At 36.0% G+C, this 14847-nt stretch overlaps 1 protein-coding gene across 1 annotated transcript in view; it reads right to left on the minus strand.

The window, feature by feature from the left end:
* The window catches only part of DNAJC1 (DnaJ heat shock protein family (Hsp40) member C1), a 234831-nt gene that overhangs the window by 4180 nt on the left and 215804 nt on the right, over nt 1–14847 (minus strand). Inside the window, exon 10 of the mRNA XM_032425878.1 lies at nt 549–597. Within this exon, the coding sequence (XP_032281769.1) occupies nt 549–597 (49 nt within the window). The remainder of the gene's footprint in view (nt 1–548; nt 598–14847) is intronic.

Below are 14847 nucleotides of genomic sequence, written 5' to 3' on the forward strand. Positions count from 1 at the left end.
GGGATGACTTTCTGGGTTTGCTCACCTGCATTGCTCTCTTTGGGACCTGTATTTAAGTTCAGTTGGAAGGTGTTGGGAAGTATTTTCTTCCTGGTTCCAAGCAAACAGTACAGAGATTCTAGCAAAATTCCAGTTAGTCTGGAGGAAACATATTTTAAGAAACATAGATTCTTGGGAAAGCTGCCTGTCTATTCTGAAAGACTGCGCTGTGTGCATGGTGGTGACAAGGCGGACAGTGTGGGGAAAGTGCACAGTGCATTTGTGGGGTGTGCAGAGTGGCTTTCCCTGTGTGCCCCCTCCAGTCGATACTAGCAAGGCTTTTACAGTTGTTTAAACTTATTAACTCCATCTTAGCACCCACTGTGTGTGTGTGGGGGGTGCTGGACTGTTTTGTTGGTACCTGTGATTCGACCCCTTTTAGGGATATGACCGGTAGAGTTCATTGGCCAAAACTACTAAACCACTGTATTTGAAGTAGTTACTATAAAAAGGGATTTATTTTGAGGAAATCACTTTAGATTAGTGGGATGAAGTGGGTGATAACTCACCTGGGGAGCAGGTAACTGAATCCTTCAGTTGCTTGGCTTTGGTTGTCACCTGTTCCAAATTATAAAAGTAAAGAAAACCTTACTTTCCACATGTCTCTTGTAGGTCAAGTGACCTATTTCATATAAAGTCCATGTGAATGAAATGGGTTTATGGAATCTTAGGCCTGGAAGGACCCTCAGTCATCCATCTACTCATTTATTTAACCAACAAGGAAATTGAAGCCCAGAAAGATGAAATGGCTAGGTCCAAAATAGCCATGTGATCGGTGGCGGAGTCAGAACAAGAACTTGATCACCTGACAACTTCTAGTTCAACGCCGGTTGCATCACACTAGGCTGCTTTTCAAAATATACTATACAAACAAGTCATGTTTTTTAGTTAGGATTTGCTGAAAGAATATCTTTCTTCATCAGAGAATGTTATACCAATGAGTATTATAAACAGTGGAGAGATTTACTCTTAACTAATGTTAGAACATAAACATCTGTCTTTTCTTTGCATTCAAGAAACTGCAAGATAGAAGATTGACACTAGAGGAAGAAGCTCTTGGTGGAGTAGGGCGGTTAGACCCAAGACTCATGAGACCTTTACATACATGAGTGTGGATCCACAGAAATAATTTTGTTCAGCGGCAATTATTTCTTTTTTCTCTATACAAGTGGTATCACATCATCAGTCTCATTCTATACTTTGCTTTTTTCATTTAACGATGTCTTGGAGATCTACATATGGATTTCCCTTTTTTTTAAAATTGAGATAAAACCTACATACAGTTCAATGTACAGATTTTAAATGTACAATTCAATGAGTTTTAACCCCCAAAAAAGGACCTGTGTAACCACTCTAATTATAATCAAATTATAGAACATTCCTATTATCCCAGAAAGTTCTCTTGTTCCCCTAATTTAATCTCTACTCTCCCACTGACAACTACTGTTCTGATTTCTGTTATACATATTTTAAAATACAGGGTCAAAACTAATTTAAAAAATTAAAAATAGTTAATCGCAAATGAATTTATCAATCAAGCCATCCTTTCCCTACTTATTTGGAATGGTGACTTTATGAAATGTTCCACTGTATACATGAACTATTTTTCTATATTTTGTGTTCTGTCCCATTAATGCATGCATATCCTTGAACCAGTGTTTCACTGCTTTAATGAAATTTGAAAGTAAAACCTCAAAAAGCATGATTGTTAAGAACTCAGGTCGACTTGTCTTGGTCCCACCTCTTATTAGCTGGGTAACCTTGAGCAATTTCTAATCCTTTCTCTCTGTCATGCATTACCCTCTGTAATATGTGGATAATACTAGTAATGCCATTTGCCTATTAAGTTGTAAATTTGAAATAAGCTCTTAGCATGATACCAAGCAGATATTAAAGGCTCAGTAAATACTACCTATTATAACTGACATGGATCACTTGTTTTTCATTCATACAAAGGACAGCATTAGAGAAAATATTTAAAGCTGCTTAGAAACATTCTTCAATTTTATTCCCTACCTTCCTCTCTCTTTCCAGATGACCTTGTTTCTTATTTAATGTAAAAAGGAGATTCTCCACCATGAGCCTCCTTGCCTTCCAACTGCCCCAGCTCAATTGCATTGCCATATATCCTTCCTATCTTTTATCCCAATTCAAAGGAAGAAATTATCTTCCTTCCTCTTGAATTTTCGCAGAACTACGCTCCATCTATGAGTTTCCTTTGCTTTCATCTTCAGTTTTTCCCTGTCCATCAGATATGTCCCATAATTCTTCACTCAAGTGGCCTCCACTCTAAAAGATGATCTTCCCTTAAGTTGTCTTTTCTACTCCACTTGGCTTTCTCTTTCTCCGAATGTTCCTTCACTGCCTACTGTCCCCCCCCACCCCAAATATAATGCTCCCCACCACTCTGTCCTTGCCATTCATCTGTCCTTTCTATTTTCTCCTTTGGTATCTCATACCACTGTTCAATATTACTTTAGAAAAGGAATGCTTAACCTGTATCTCTGGCCCTGACCTCCAAGGATGGAACAACAGTGTCATAGAAATTGACCATATAGCAACAATGGATCATCAGATCGAAAAGGACTTCATCTATATAACAATAAGCTTTCTTTGTCCCAAGCATTGTTCTAAGATACCTGTCTGTACACATATTCCCCACAGCAGTCATATTAGGTAGGTATACAATTATTATTCCCATTTTACAGAATCCGAGGCCCAGGGGGCATAAATAACATGTCCAAGATTAAAAGGCTAATGAGTAGCTGAGCCCAGGCAAGTTGGGTTCTAAAATCTTTGCTCTCAATCACTATAACATACTGCCTTTGGAATCCAAATCTCTTACAGTTGAAGAAATGGGCCATGTTCTCTTTCTGCGATGCTATGTGGCTCCTCTCTTTAACTGCCACTAAATCTCTTATTTAGAGGTCTCCTAGTTCCTCAAACTAAACTCCTCAACTTCTCTGCTTTTGCTTCCTTTTCGCGATAGTGCTGTCATCCCAGTCACCTAGGCTCATAACCTAACAGTCAGGTTTTGGACTTTTCTCTTACTCCCCAGCCAGCTGCCACATGTGCCACAATGTCAACCCCATCTGTTCCCTTCTCTCACAACTTGCCACCTCCTGTGTTAGTTCTTCATTCTCACTTGACTGAACCACTAGAATAGTCTTCTAACTGGACTCCTACTTACTACTAATTTTTATAGAATAACACCCTTAAGGCAGAGTTCTGATCAGATTCCTTTCATGGCTCATCACCGATTGTATAATATTTAGTTCTTGTTTTAAAAAAGATTTTATTTTATTTATTTCAGAGAGAGAGCGAACACACAAGCGGGGTGGGAGAGGGACAGAGGGAGAGGGAGAAGCAGACTCCCCGCTGAGCAGGGAGCCCGACAGGGGGCTCAATCCCAGGACCCTGAAACCATGATCTGGGCCGAAGGCAGACGCTTGACCGACTGAGCCACCCAGGCGCCCCTTAATTCTTAACCTGACATGCAAGGAGACCCACAATTTGATCTATTCTCTTTTTTGTAGATAGCTTTTCTTTGAGCAGAACTGAATAATTAATGCTTCCCCAGATAGTCAGAAATTCTCTACCCTGTACTTTTGCTCATTGTTAACATTGCCTGAAATGATTTTCCTTTCATCAAACCTCTTCTTAAATATCTGTCTAGAGGCAAACCATCCTTCAACGTACTCTAAAGTATGACTTTCTTCTTGACGACTTCCCTGATGTTCACTACCAAGGTGACCAATTCTGGTGACAGTCCCTCTTCTCTCTCAATTCCTATTATTTTTTCTAAGATTTAGTCTTTTTATATTATCATACAATAAAATTATCTTTTTCTCTTTTGTCACATAGTTCTATGAATTTTAACTCACTTAGAGATTCAACTACCATCACATACAGGATGTTGAAATAATTCTTTTTTTATTGCATCTTGTTTAACAAAATATTTTGGACATTACTGCAGAATAGTACAAAAGATCTCCCTTGTTCTTTTTTTTTTTTTAATAGCTTAACTGAGGGACGCCTGAATGGCTTAGTTGGTTAAATGTCTGCCTTTGGCTCAGGTCACGATCCCAGAGTCCTGGGATTGAGCCCCATGTTGGTCTCCCTGCTCAATGGGGAGTCTGTTTCTCCCCCTCCCTCTCCTTCTGCACACTCCCCGCCCATGCTCTCTTTCTCATTCACTCTCTCCCAAATAATTAAATAAAATCTTTAAAAAATAGCCTAATTGAAATATAATTCATATACCATACAATTCACCCACTTAAAATGTCCAGTTCAGTGGTTTTTAGTATATTGTTATGTACAACCATCATCATGGCCAACTTTAGAACATTTTCATCACTTCAGAAAGAAACTTTATACCCTTTAGCTATCATCCTCCCCATCCCACCCCATCCCTCACCAAGCAATCACGAATCTACCTTCTGTCTCTATAGATTTTCCTCTTCCGGACTTTCATATGAATGGAATCATATAATGTATGGATTTTTGTGGCTGCCTTCTTTCCCTTAGGGTAATGTTTTCCAGGTTCATCCAAGTTGTGGTATATATCAGTACTTCATACCTTTTTGCTGAATAATATTCCACTGTATGAATGTACCACATTCTGTTTATCCATTCATCAGTTGATAATCATTTGCGTTGTTTCAATCTTTTGGCTATTATGGATAATTTTGTTATAAACATTTGTGTATAAGTTTTTGTTTGGGCAAAATGTTTTCATTTATCTTGGGTATATACCTAGGAGTGGAACTGTGGAGACATATGGTAACTCTATATTTAACTTTTTGAGGAACTGCCATACTGTTTTCCAATATGGCTGCACCATCTTATATTTACACCAGCAGTGTATGAGGCTTCTGATTTCTCTACATCTTGGCAAACATTTGTTATGGAAAAAAGTTTGTCATCAAACTTTTTGATTCTAGTCATCTTAGTGGGTGTGAAGTAGTATCTTGTGGTTTGATTTGCATTTCCCTAGAGACTAATGATATTGAGCATTTTTCCATGTGTTTATTGGCCATTTGTAGAACTTCTTTGGAGAAATGTTTATTCAGATCCTTTCTCCATTTTTTATTTGGGTGATTTCTTCTATCGAGTTGTAAATTTTGGATATAAGCCCTTTATCAGATAAATGATTTGCAAATATTTCCCCCATTCTGTGGGTTGTCTTCACTTTCTTAATGGTGTCCTGTGAAGCAGGGAAGTTTTTAAATCTGATGAGGTTCAATTGATCTAATTATAGTTTTAGCTCTTACATTTAGGGGAATATTGCCATCATGATAATTAATACTTCTGATCCATGAACAGGGGATATTTTTCCATTTGTTTTGACCTTCAATTTCTTTTAACGATGTTTTATAGTAGTTTTTAAAGTTTGTACTTCTTTTGTTAAGCTAATTCCTAAGTATCTTGTTCTTTTTGATGCTATTATGAATCAAATTACTTTCTGAATTTAATTTTCAGGTTGTTCCCTGCAGGTTTATAAAAATAAAACTGATTTTTGTATATTGATATGTATCCTCCAATCTTACTGAACTCAGTAGCAACAGTTTTTTAAATTAATTCCTTCGGATTTTGTATATATAAAATCATGTCATCAGCAGACAGAGACTGTTGACTTCTTTCTTTTCAATCTTATTTCTTTTCTTGCCTAACTGCCTTGACTAGAACCTCTAGTACAATGTTGAAAAAGTGGTGAGAGCAGGCATCCTTCTCTTATTCCTTATCTTAGCAGGAAAGCATCCTCTCTTACCCTAGTAAGCATGATGTTAACTGTGGGTTTTTAGTAGATGCTCTTTATCAGGTTGAGGCACTTCCCTTTTATTCCTAATTTGTTGAGTATTTTTATCATGCAAGGGTGCTGGATTTTGTCATATGCTTCTATTGAGATGATCTTGTGATATTTGTTTTTTATTCTATTGATACAATGTATTTACAGTAATTGATTTTCAGATATTGAATCCACTTTGCATTCTTGGGTTAAATCCTGCTTGATCAGGGTATAAAATTATTGTTATAAGTTGCTAGATTCAGTTTGCTGTATTTTGTTGAGAATTTTTGCATTCATACTCATAAAAAAAATTAGTCTGTAGTTTTCTTGTCATTTTTGGGTTTGGTATAAGGATAATACTGGCTTCATAAAATGAATTAGGAATTATTCACTCTCTTCTATTTTTTGGAAGATTTTGTGAAGTATTGGTATTCTTCTTTAAAGGTTTGGTAGAACTCAGTGGTGAAGCCATCTAGATCCGGGCTTTTCTTTGTAGGTAGATTCTTTTATTACTAGTTCAATCTCTACACTTGTTATAGATCTATGTCAATTGTCTATTTCTTCTTGACTGAGTTTTAGTAGTTTGTCTTTCTAGGAATTTGTCCATTGCTGTAGATTCCCCTCCATTGCTTTCTTTTGTATAAGTGAGTATTTTCTAGTGTAGCTTTTTAATTTCTTTAATGATTTTTTACTATATTCTCTTGAGATTTTTTTTTTAGAAGTTCCAGGGTTTACCATATACATCTTAACTTAAGAAAATCAGCCTCAGATCTACATAAACTAAATTCCAGTGATAAAAATAAACATTACTTTTATGTAGCTCTATTTCTTTTCCCTCCAAACTGTGGTATAATCATTATATACACTGTATTTATTCATGTTATAAATCCAACAATATATTATCATAATTATTACTTTATTATCTATAGTAGTTTACTCAGCCCAATACAGTTTTGCTCCCACCTACCTCCTTTGTGCTCTTATTGGCAAATATATTATACATATATCATCTTTCTATATGTTAATAGGCCAAACAAAGCATTATATATCTATTATACAATTGCTTTTTAAATTACTTAGGAGGAACAAAATATACATTTCTAATTGTCTTTTATAATTCCCTAATTACCTTTATTGGTTGTTTTTTCATGTGGATTTGAATTACCATGTGGGATCACTTGCTTTCAGACTGAATGACTTCAGTGTTTGTTCATCTTGAAAAGTTTTTATTTGGCCCTCATTTTTGGAAAAATAGTTTTGCTAGATATAGGATTCTTGGTTGGCAGGTTTTTCTTTGAGCACTCTGAATGTTATTCCACTGCATTCTGGCCTCTATTGCTTCTGCTGAGAAGTCAGCTGTTAATCTTTTTGGGTGTGGGAGGGAGAGGTTTCCTTGTAAGTGATGAGTCATTTTTCTCTTGCTGCTTTCAAGATTTTCTCCCTATTTCTGGCTTTCAGCATTTTAATTATATGTGCCTTTTGTAGATATCTAAGGTTTCCCTATGCAAATTCACTGAGATGTATAGGCTAGTGTTTTTTAAAAAATTTGGAAAGTTTTTACCCATTATTCTTTGGATATTTTTTCTTTTCTGTCCTTCCAGTAGTCCCATTATGCATATGTTGTTGTGCTTAATGGTATCTCATATTTCTCTGAAGCTCTGTTTATTTTTATTTTTCCCCTCATTTTTCAGCTTGAATAGTCTACATGGACCTATCTTCAAGTTTGCTAATTCTTTCCTCTGTCAGTTCAAATTTACTTGGAGCCCTAGTCTCTAGTGAATTTTTAAAAATTTTAAGTATTATACAATCCCAGAATTACCACTTGTTTCTTTTTCAAAATAATTTCTATCTCTTGATTGATATTCCCTGTATGATGTACACTCTCATCATACCTTCCTTTGTTTCTTTAATCATGCTTTCCTTTAGTTCTGCTAAAACATATTTATATTGGCTACTTTGAACTCTTTTTTTGTTAAATCTAAATCTGGTCATTCTCATGGGCAGTTTCTGTTGCCTTCTGTTTTTCATGGTTTCTTGGTTTTTCCATGGCTCATTATTATTTTTTTTTAAGTTTTTAAGTAATCTCTACACCCAGTGTGGGGCTCGAACTCATGACCTGAGATCAAGAGTCCTATGCTCTTTTGACTGAACCAGCCAGGTGTCCCCAAGGCTCATTATTTTCATTGTAAACCAAATATTTAGATAATATATGGCAGCACATCTGGTTACTGGTTTCCCCTTCCTGTCCCCTCCACCCTCACCCCCCCCATCACACTTATTATTGTTATTTGCATGTTTGTTCAATGGATGGCTCAATTATTTTAGTGAAGTCTATGCCCCTCTGTCCCCTACAATGTTAAGCCTTTGATGTTGCTCCTCAGGAAGGTGCAGGTATGGACAGGCCTGGTAATTTTGGATGACAGTGGTATTTGCAGGACTCTCTTCCTCTCTCTATCTGACCACACTGAATGTTAAACACCACTAATTGCTGACAGGTGCTCTACTGTTTACAAAATGCCCTGGGACATAAATTGCTCAACAAACGAGTCAAATCAAATTGTGGCTCCTTTGAAGGAAAGTTTCTGAGGTCAGTGTTTGATATTTGTTTTGACTTCAGGAGGGCTCCCAGAGAAGGTACTGGTGAATTGGTTTGAGAATACCTGGTTAGTTACTCCTTGTATTGACAGAGAATTCTGAGTTCAAAATCTGGCCTACCATACAAAACAAATAGCTGCTATAATCTGAGTCCTTGAGATCTTCAGCATCAAACAATAAAACTAATGGGATGTCACCATAGTCATCTTTGGACCATACTTTTCTCCCACTTAAAAGGCAACTTAGAACTTACTAGAAAAAAGCAAAGCACAACTGGTTAATTTTCCAATTCTATGTGGTAAAGTAATTCTTTTAATATTCTGGCCTCTTTGTCAACTTCATATTTCCTGGTGTCATAAAATGGTTGTATCACAATGAGAACTGCAAATGATCCTTTTTTCTTGAGAATTTCTCCTTTCATTTGTTTTTTGTCTCAGGAGAAAGGATGTATATGGCAATAATCACAAAATATTTGTTTTGGGGGCAAGTTTGGCATCCTCAGCATATTATTTATGATTCTAAGCAGATAAAGATATTTCTAAACAAGTGATGGTCTAATATAAAGCTTAATAAGGCTAGGGTGCCTTGAGTGTGACAGCATGTCACTTTAGGAAATGAAAATCATCTCTCAGTAAGTATGATCCTCACCAAATCCAATTTTTCCTATGGATCTAGATGACTTCAATTACATGGATGTCAATTTTTTTGTTTTTGTTTTGTTTTTTAGATATAGTTGACAAAAGTGTGATAAAATTGTAATAAGATATTTAAAGTGCACAACATGATAATTTTATATTTATACACACTGTGAAAAGAATTCCCCCTACTGAGTTAATTAACATATCTATCACCTCATACATTCATATTTTTTCCCCTTTGGTGAGAACATTTAAGTTCCACTCTCTTAGCAAATTTTAATTATATACCACAGTGCTATCAACTATAGTCACCATGTTATACATTAGATTCTCGGACCTTATTCAGCTTGTAACTGAAAGTTTGTATCCTTTTTCCAACCTCTCCCTATTTTCCCCACCCTCAAGCCCCTTTTCTATGATTTGTTTCTATGAGTTTGACTTTTTTTTCCTAATTGTATTTTTTTTTTAAATTAGTTTCAGAGGTAGAATTTAGTGATTCATCAGTTGCATGTAACACCTGATGCTCATTACCTTAAGTGCCCTCCTTAATGCCCATCACCCAATTATCCCTTCCCCCCCACACCTCTCCTCCAGCAACCCTCAGTTTATTTCCTAGAGTTCAGTGTCTCTTATGGTTTCCCTCTCTCTCAATTCTCATTTTATTTTTCCTTTCCTTCCCCTATGTTCATCTGTTTTGTTTCTTAAATTCCACATATGAGTGAGATCACATGGTATTTGTCTTTCCCTGACTTATTTCATTTAGAATAATACCCTCTAGTTCCAACCATGTTGTTGTAAATGGCAAGATTTCATTATTTTTGATGGCTGGGTAATATTCCAGTGTGTGTGTGTGTGTGTGTGTACACCACATCTTCTTTATCCACCACATCTTCTTTATCCATTCATCTGTTGATGGACATCTGGGCTCTTTCTATATTTTTCCTATTGTGGACATTGCTGCTATAAACATAGGGGTACATGTGCACCAATCACTATGTTTTGTTTTGTTTTTTTTTTTTTTAAGATTTTATTTATTTGACAGAGACACAGCGAGAGAGGGAACACAAGCAGGGGGATTGGGAGAGGGAGAAGCAGGCTTCCCGCTGAGCAGGGAGCCCGATGCGGGGCTCGATCCCAGACCCTGGGATCATGACCTGAGCCGAAGGCAGATGCTTAACAGTTGAGCTACCCAGGCGCCCCCAATCACTATGTTTGTATCCTTTGGATAGATACCTAGTAGTGCAATTGCTGGGTCCTATGGTAGCTCTATTTTTAACTTTTTGAGGAACTTCCATACTGTTTCCACAGTGGCTGCACCAGTTTGCATTCCCACCAGCAGTGTAAGAGGGTTCCCTTTCTCTGAATCCTGAGTTCAGCTTATTTTGGCTGAAAATTATTCCACTGTGTGTGTGTGTGTCTACACATATACATATAAAAATCACATTTTCATTATTCATCTGACAGACACTCCGGTTGTTTCCATACCTTGGTTAATTGTGAATAACGATGCTATGAACATGGAATACAGATATCTCATCAAGATAATGATTTACTTCCTTTGGACATATACCCAGAAGTGGGACTACTGAATCATATGGTAGTTCTATTTTTAATTTTTTGAGGAATTTCTATACTGTCTTCCAGAGAGGCTGTACTAGTTTACATTCTCATCAACAGTGTGCAACTGTTTGCTTTTCGCCACATCTTCACCAGCATGTCTTGTCTCTTTGATAACAGCCATCCTAACAGGTGTGATGTCTCATTGTGGTTTTGATTTATATTTCCTTGATGATTAGTGTATTGGGCACCTGCTCATATAGCTGTTAGCCATTTATATATCTTCTTTGGAAAAACGTCTGTTTAGTTCTTTTGCTCAGTTTTTAGTTTTTTGTGTTTTTCTTTCTTTTTTTTTGCTATTGCATTATAGGAGTTCCTTATATATTTAAATATTAACTCATTATTGGATAGGTGGTTTGCAGATATCTTCTCCTATTCCATAGATTTCTCTTTTGTGTTGTTTATGGTTTCCTTGCTGTGCTGAAGCTTTTTAGTTTGATGTGGTCCCACTTGTTTACTTTTGCTTTTGTTGCCTTTGCTTTTGGTGTTAAATCCAAAAAATCATCACTAAGATTGATGTCAAGGGGCTTACCCCCTTTGTTTTCTTTTAGGAATTTTATGGTTTCAGGTTTTATGTTAAAGTCCTTACTCCATTTTGAGTTGATTTTTGTGTAGGGATTCAATTTCATTCTTTTGCATGTGCTGTTCAGTTTACCCAGCACCATTTATTGAAGGGACTGTTCTTTCCCCCATTGTCCCCATAATCTTTGTCAAAGATTAGTTGACCTTGTATGTGTGGGTTTATTTGTGGCCTCTATTTTGTTCCATTGATTGGTGTGTCTGTTTTTATGCTTGTACCATACTGTTTGATTACTACAGCTTTGTAATATAGTTTGGAACTGAAAGTGTGATGCCTCCAGCTTTGTTCTTCTTAAATTATTTTGGCTATTGGTATTCTTTTGGGGTTCCATACAAATTTTAGGATTATTTGTTCTATTTCTGTGAAAAATGCCATGGAAATTTTGATTGGGATTATATTGGATCTGTAGATTGCTTTGAGTAGTATGGGCATTTTAATAATATTCTTCCAATCCATGAGTACAGAATATCTTTCATCAATGTTTTATAGTTTTCAGCATGCAGGTCTTTCATCTTCTTGGTTAAATTTATTTCTAGTAGTTTATTTTTTTGATGCTATTGTAGATATAATTGTCTTAATATCTTTTTCTGATATTTGTATATAGATATACAAAAATCATATAGATGTGATTTTTGTATATTGATTTTGTATCCCGCAACTTTAGTGAAATAGTTTATTAGTTCTAACAGTTTTTTTGGTGGAGTCCTTAGGGTTTTCTATATATAATATCATGTCATCTGCAAACAGATGACACTGGAGGTGACATGGTCATCACCAAATCTGTTTCTCTCCTTTAGATCTAGATGACTTCAGTAACATGTGTGCCAATTTAGTCTTGAATGTTTAGTGTTATTTTTCTCACATATTCCATAATGAAGATTTCAGTTACTCATTCTGCTTTTATATCATGTGTAATTGTAGAAGATATGGTCTCTGACTTAAAGGTAGGTTGTGTCAAGCTATATTCAAGACTTTACTAGCCTTCTCTTGGGAGAAGACATATATTTCCACACAGGTCTCACACAGATGAGGCTTCTCTTCTTCTTCAGTATCTGAACAAATATTGTGGGCTACTGTCTAAGGTAGGCATTTGGATAACACTCTGCTACATGTGTTTTAACAGTTACATGAATCGTAGAATTGTAGGAAAATTTGTTTTCCCACGTTCTGATTCCAAGTAGAAAACATTTTATAATCCTTTTTCTTGATATAGGTATACCTAAATTTATCTTTAAAATTCTTATGAAATAGGGGCTCTGTAATCAAATCTGGGACATATGGGATAGGGTGGAATGGACAAAATAAAATCTAAAATAGTTTCATTCCTTCTAGTGAAAACACTGATGAAAATAACAGAAAATTAAATTAGCAAAATGACAATTATATTCCATAAGGTCCAATTAGGATCAGTGGAGAGTTACATGGTGGCATATTTCTACTCAATATACAGAAGAATTTTCTAATTTTCTGAGCTATATAAAGTGTATGCTCAATTCCTGGCATCCTCAGATAACTCAAAATAAATGTTGACTACTAGTGATAATCTCAAGTCCTATTTTTCAAATTCTGGCTGATTTGATGATATTTAAAGTATTACTCTAATAATAAAAATTATGTAACCACAGTTCATTATTTTCATCAGTAGTATTTAATTTTGGCCAACTCTATAACTGAGAACTACCATACCCTTCAAGTACAAAGGGCACTCTGTTATCTGAATATTAAACAAACCACCTGAAAAATGTTTCCAGCTGGTAGAAAGCAGTGCTGTTCATTCTTATTATTTCTTCAGTGTCTTTAAATTTTTCTATGGATTCTCTGGAGAGAAAAATACAAGAATTAATAGCGTTCATCTTAACCATTTAAAAAGAGAATCTTCCATTAACTTCCTGATTACCTTTACAAGTAATGTAGGTATTTTGGCTTTTAGTTGTAGGAGAACCTTATATACTTTAGAGATTAATCATTTATCAGATATAAGGTTTGCAAATATTTTCTCCCACTCCACAGGCTACCTTTTTATTCTGTTGACTGTTTGCTGTGCAGAACTTTTAAGTTTGATATGGTCCCACTTGTTTATTTTTGTTTTTATTTGTGCTTTTGGTGTCATATCAATGAAATCACTGCAAGACCAATGTCATGATGCTTTCCCCTATTCTAGGAGTTTTAGTTTCAGGTCTTATGTTTAACTCTTTAATCCAGTTTGAGTTGACTTTGCATGGTGTAAGAATCCAATTTCATTCTTCTGCATGTGGATATCCAGTTTTCCCAACATCACTGATGAAGAGACTATCCTTTCCTTATTGTGTATAGTTGGCACTCTTGTTGAAGATCAGTTGACTGTATATGTGTGTATTTACTTCAGGTCTCTATTCTGTTCCATTGTCCATTTGTCTTCTTTATGCTGGTATCACAGTTTTGATTACTGTAGCTTTAGAATATATTTTGAAATCAGCAAGTGTGATGCCTCCAGCTTTGTTCTTCTTTCTCAAGATTGTTTTGGCTACTTGGTGTCCTTTGTAGCTCCATACAAATTTTAGGACTGATTTTCCTATTTCTGTAAATCAATAAAGCTTTTATAATAAAAAAAACAAGAATTAGGTAGGCCTATATATACTGACATAGAAAAATATTAAAGGTAACATATTCTGTTTCCTTAGATTTTTTAAAAGTAGTTTAAAAAATCAAAGTAATATATGTTCATAGCTTAAAAAAAAGCAGTATACAACAGGGCTTATGATGAAAAGAAACATACCCTACATCCAAAGTCAGTAATTTCTGTTTATAGTTCTGATAGTTACAGTTTACAGTGTACATATAACTAAACAACATGCTTTTGGTATATTATATCCTGAGTTCAACCTCTTTTTTTCCAACCTCTTTCAATAACCCTTGGTCCAAACTACCGTCATCTTTTTCAAGAACAACTGAAATAGCATCTTACTTAGCCTGCCTTCCTGCTTGCGTACTTTCCCTGCCACAATGTCTTCTCCACAGAGCAGTCAGAATGACCCGTTTAGATCTTGCACTTCTTTGCTCAAAAATTTCCAGTGCTTTAAACCATCTCACTCTGGGGCGCCTGGGTGGCTCAGTTGTTGAGCGTCTGCCTTCGGCTCGGGTCATGATCTCGGGGTCCTGGGATCGAGCCCCGTATCGGGCTCCCTGCTCAGCGGGAAGCCTGCTTCTCCCTCTCCCACTCCCCACTGCTTGTGTTTCCTCTCTTGCTGTGTCTCTCTCTGTCAAATATATAAATAAAATCTTTAAACCATCTCACTCAGAGTAAAATCCACAATCTTTATTGTGGCCAGCAAGGTCCTATATAGCCTGGTCTTCCACTGCCTCTTGCCCTCATCTTCTATAATCCCCTCCTACTCACTCTTTGTCAGCCATATTGACTTCTGTACTAGACTCTGCACACCCCAAGCATGATCTTCTCTTTTGTAAGTGTGGTTTTCTCTACCTGGAACACTTTCTCAGACAGCCTTGCTCCTTCACTTGCTTTGTGTCCCTGCTCGAATATTACCTGTTTAAGAGACTTTCCTCAGAACCCCATTTTTTTTTTTTTTTTTAAGATTTTATTTATTTGCGAG

Source organism: Phoca vitulina, unplaced genomic scaffold, assembly GCF_004348235.1.
Source record: "Phoca vitulina isolate PV1807 unplaced genomic scaffold, GSC_HSeal_1.0 scaffold33, whole genome shotgun sequence".
Lineage (NCBI taxonomy): Eukaryota > Metazoa > Chordata > Mammalia > Carnivora > Phocidae > Phoca > Phoca vitulina.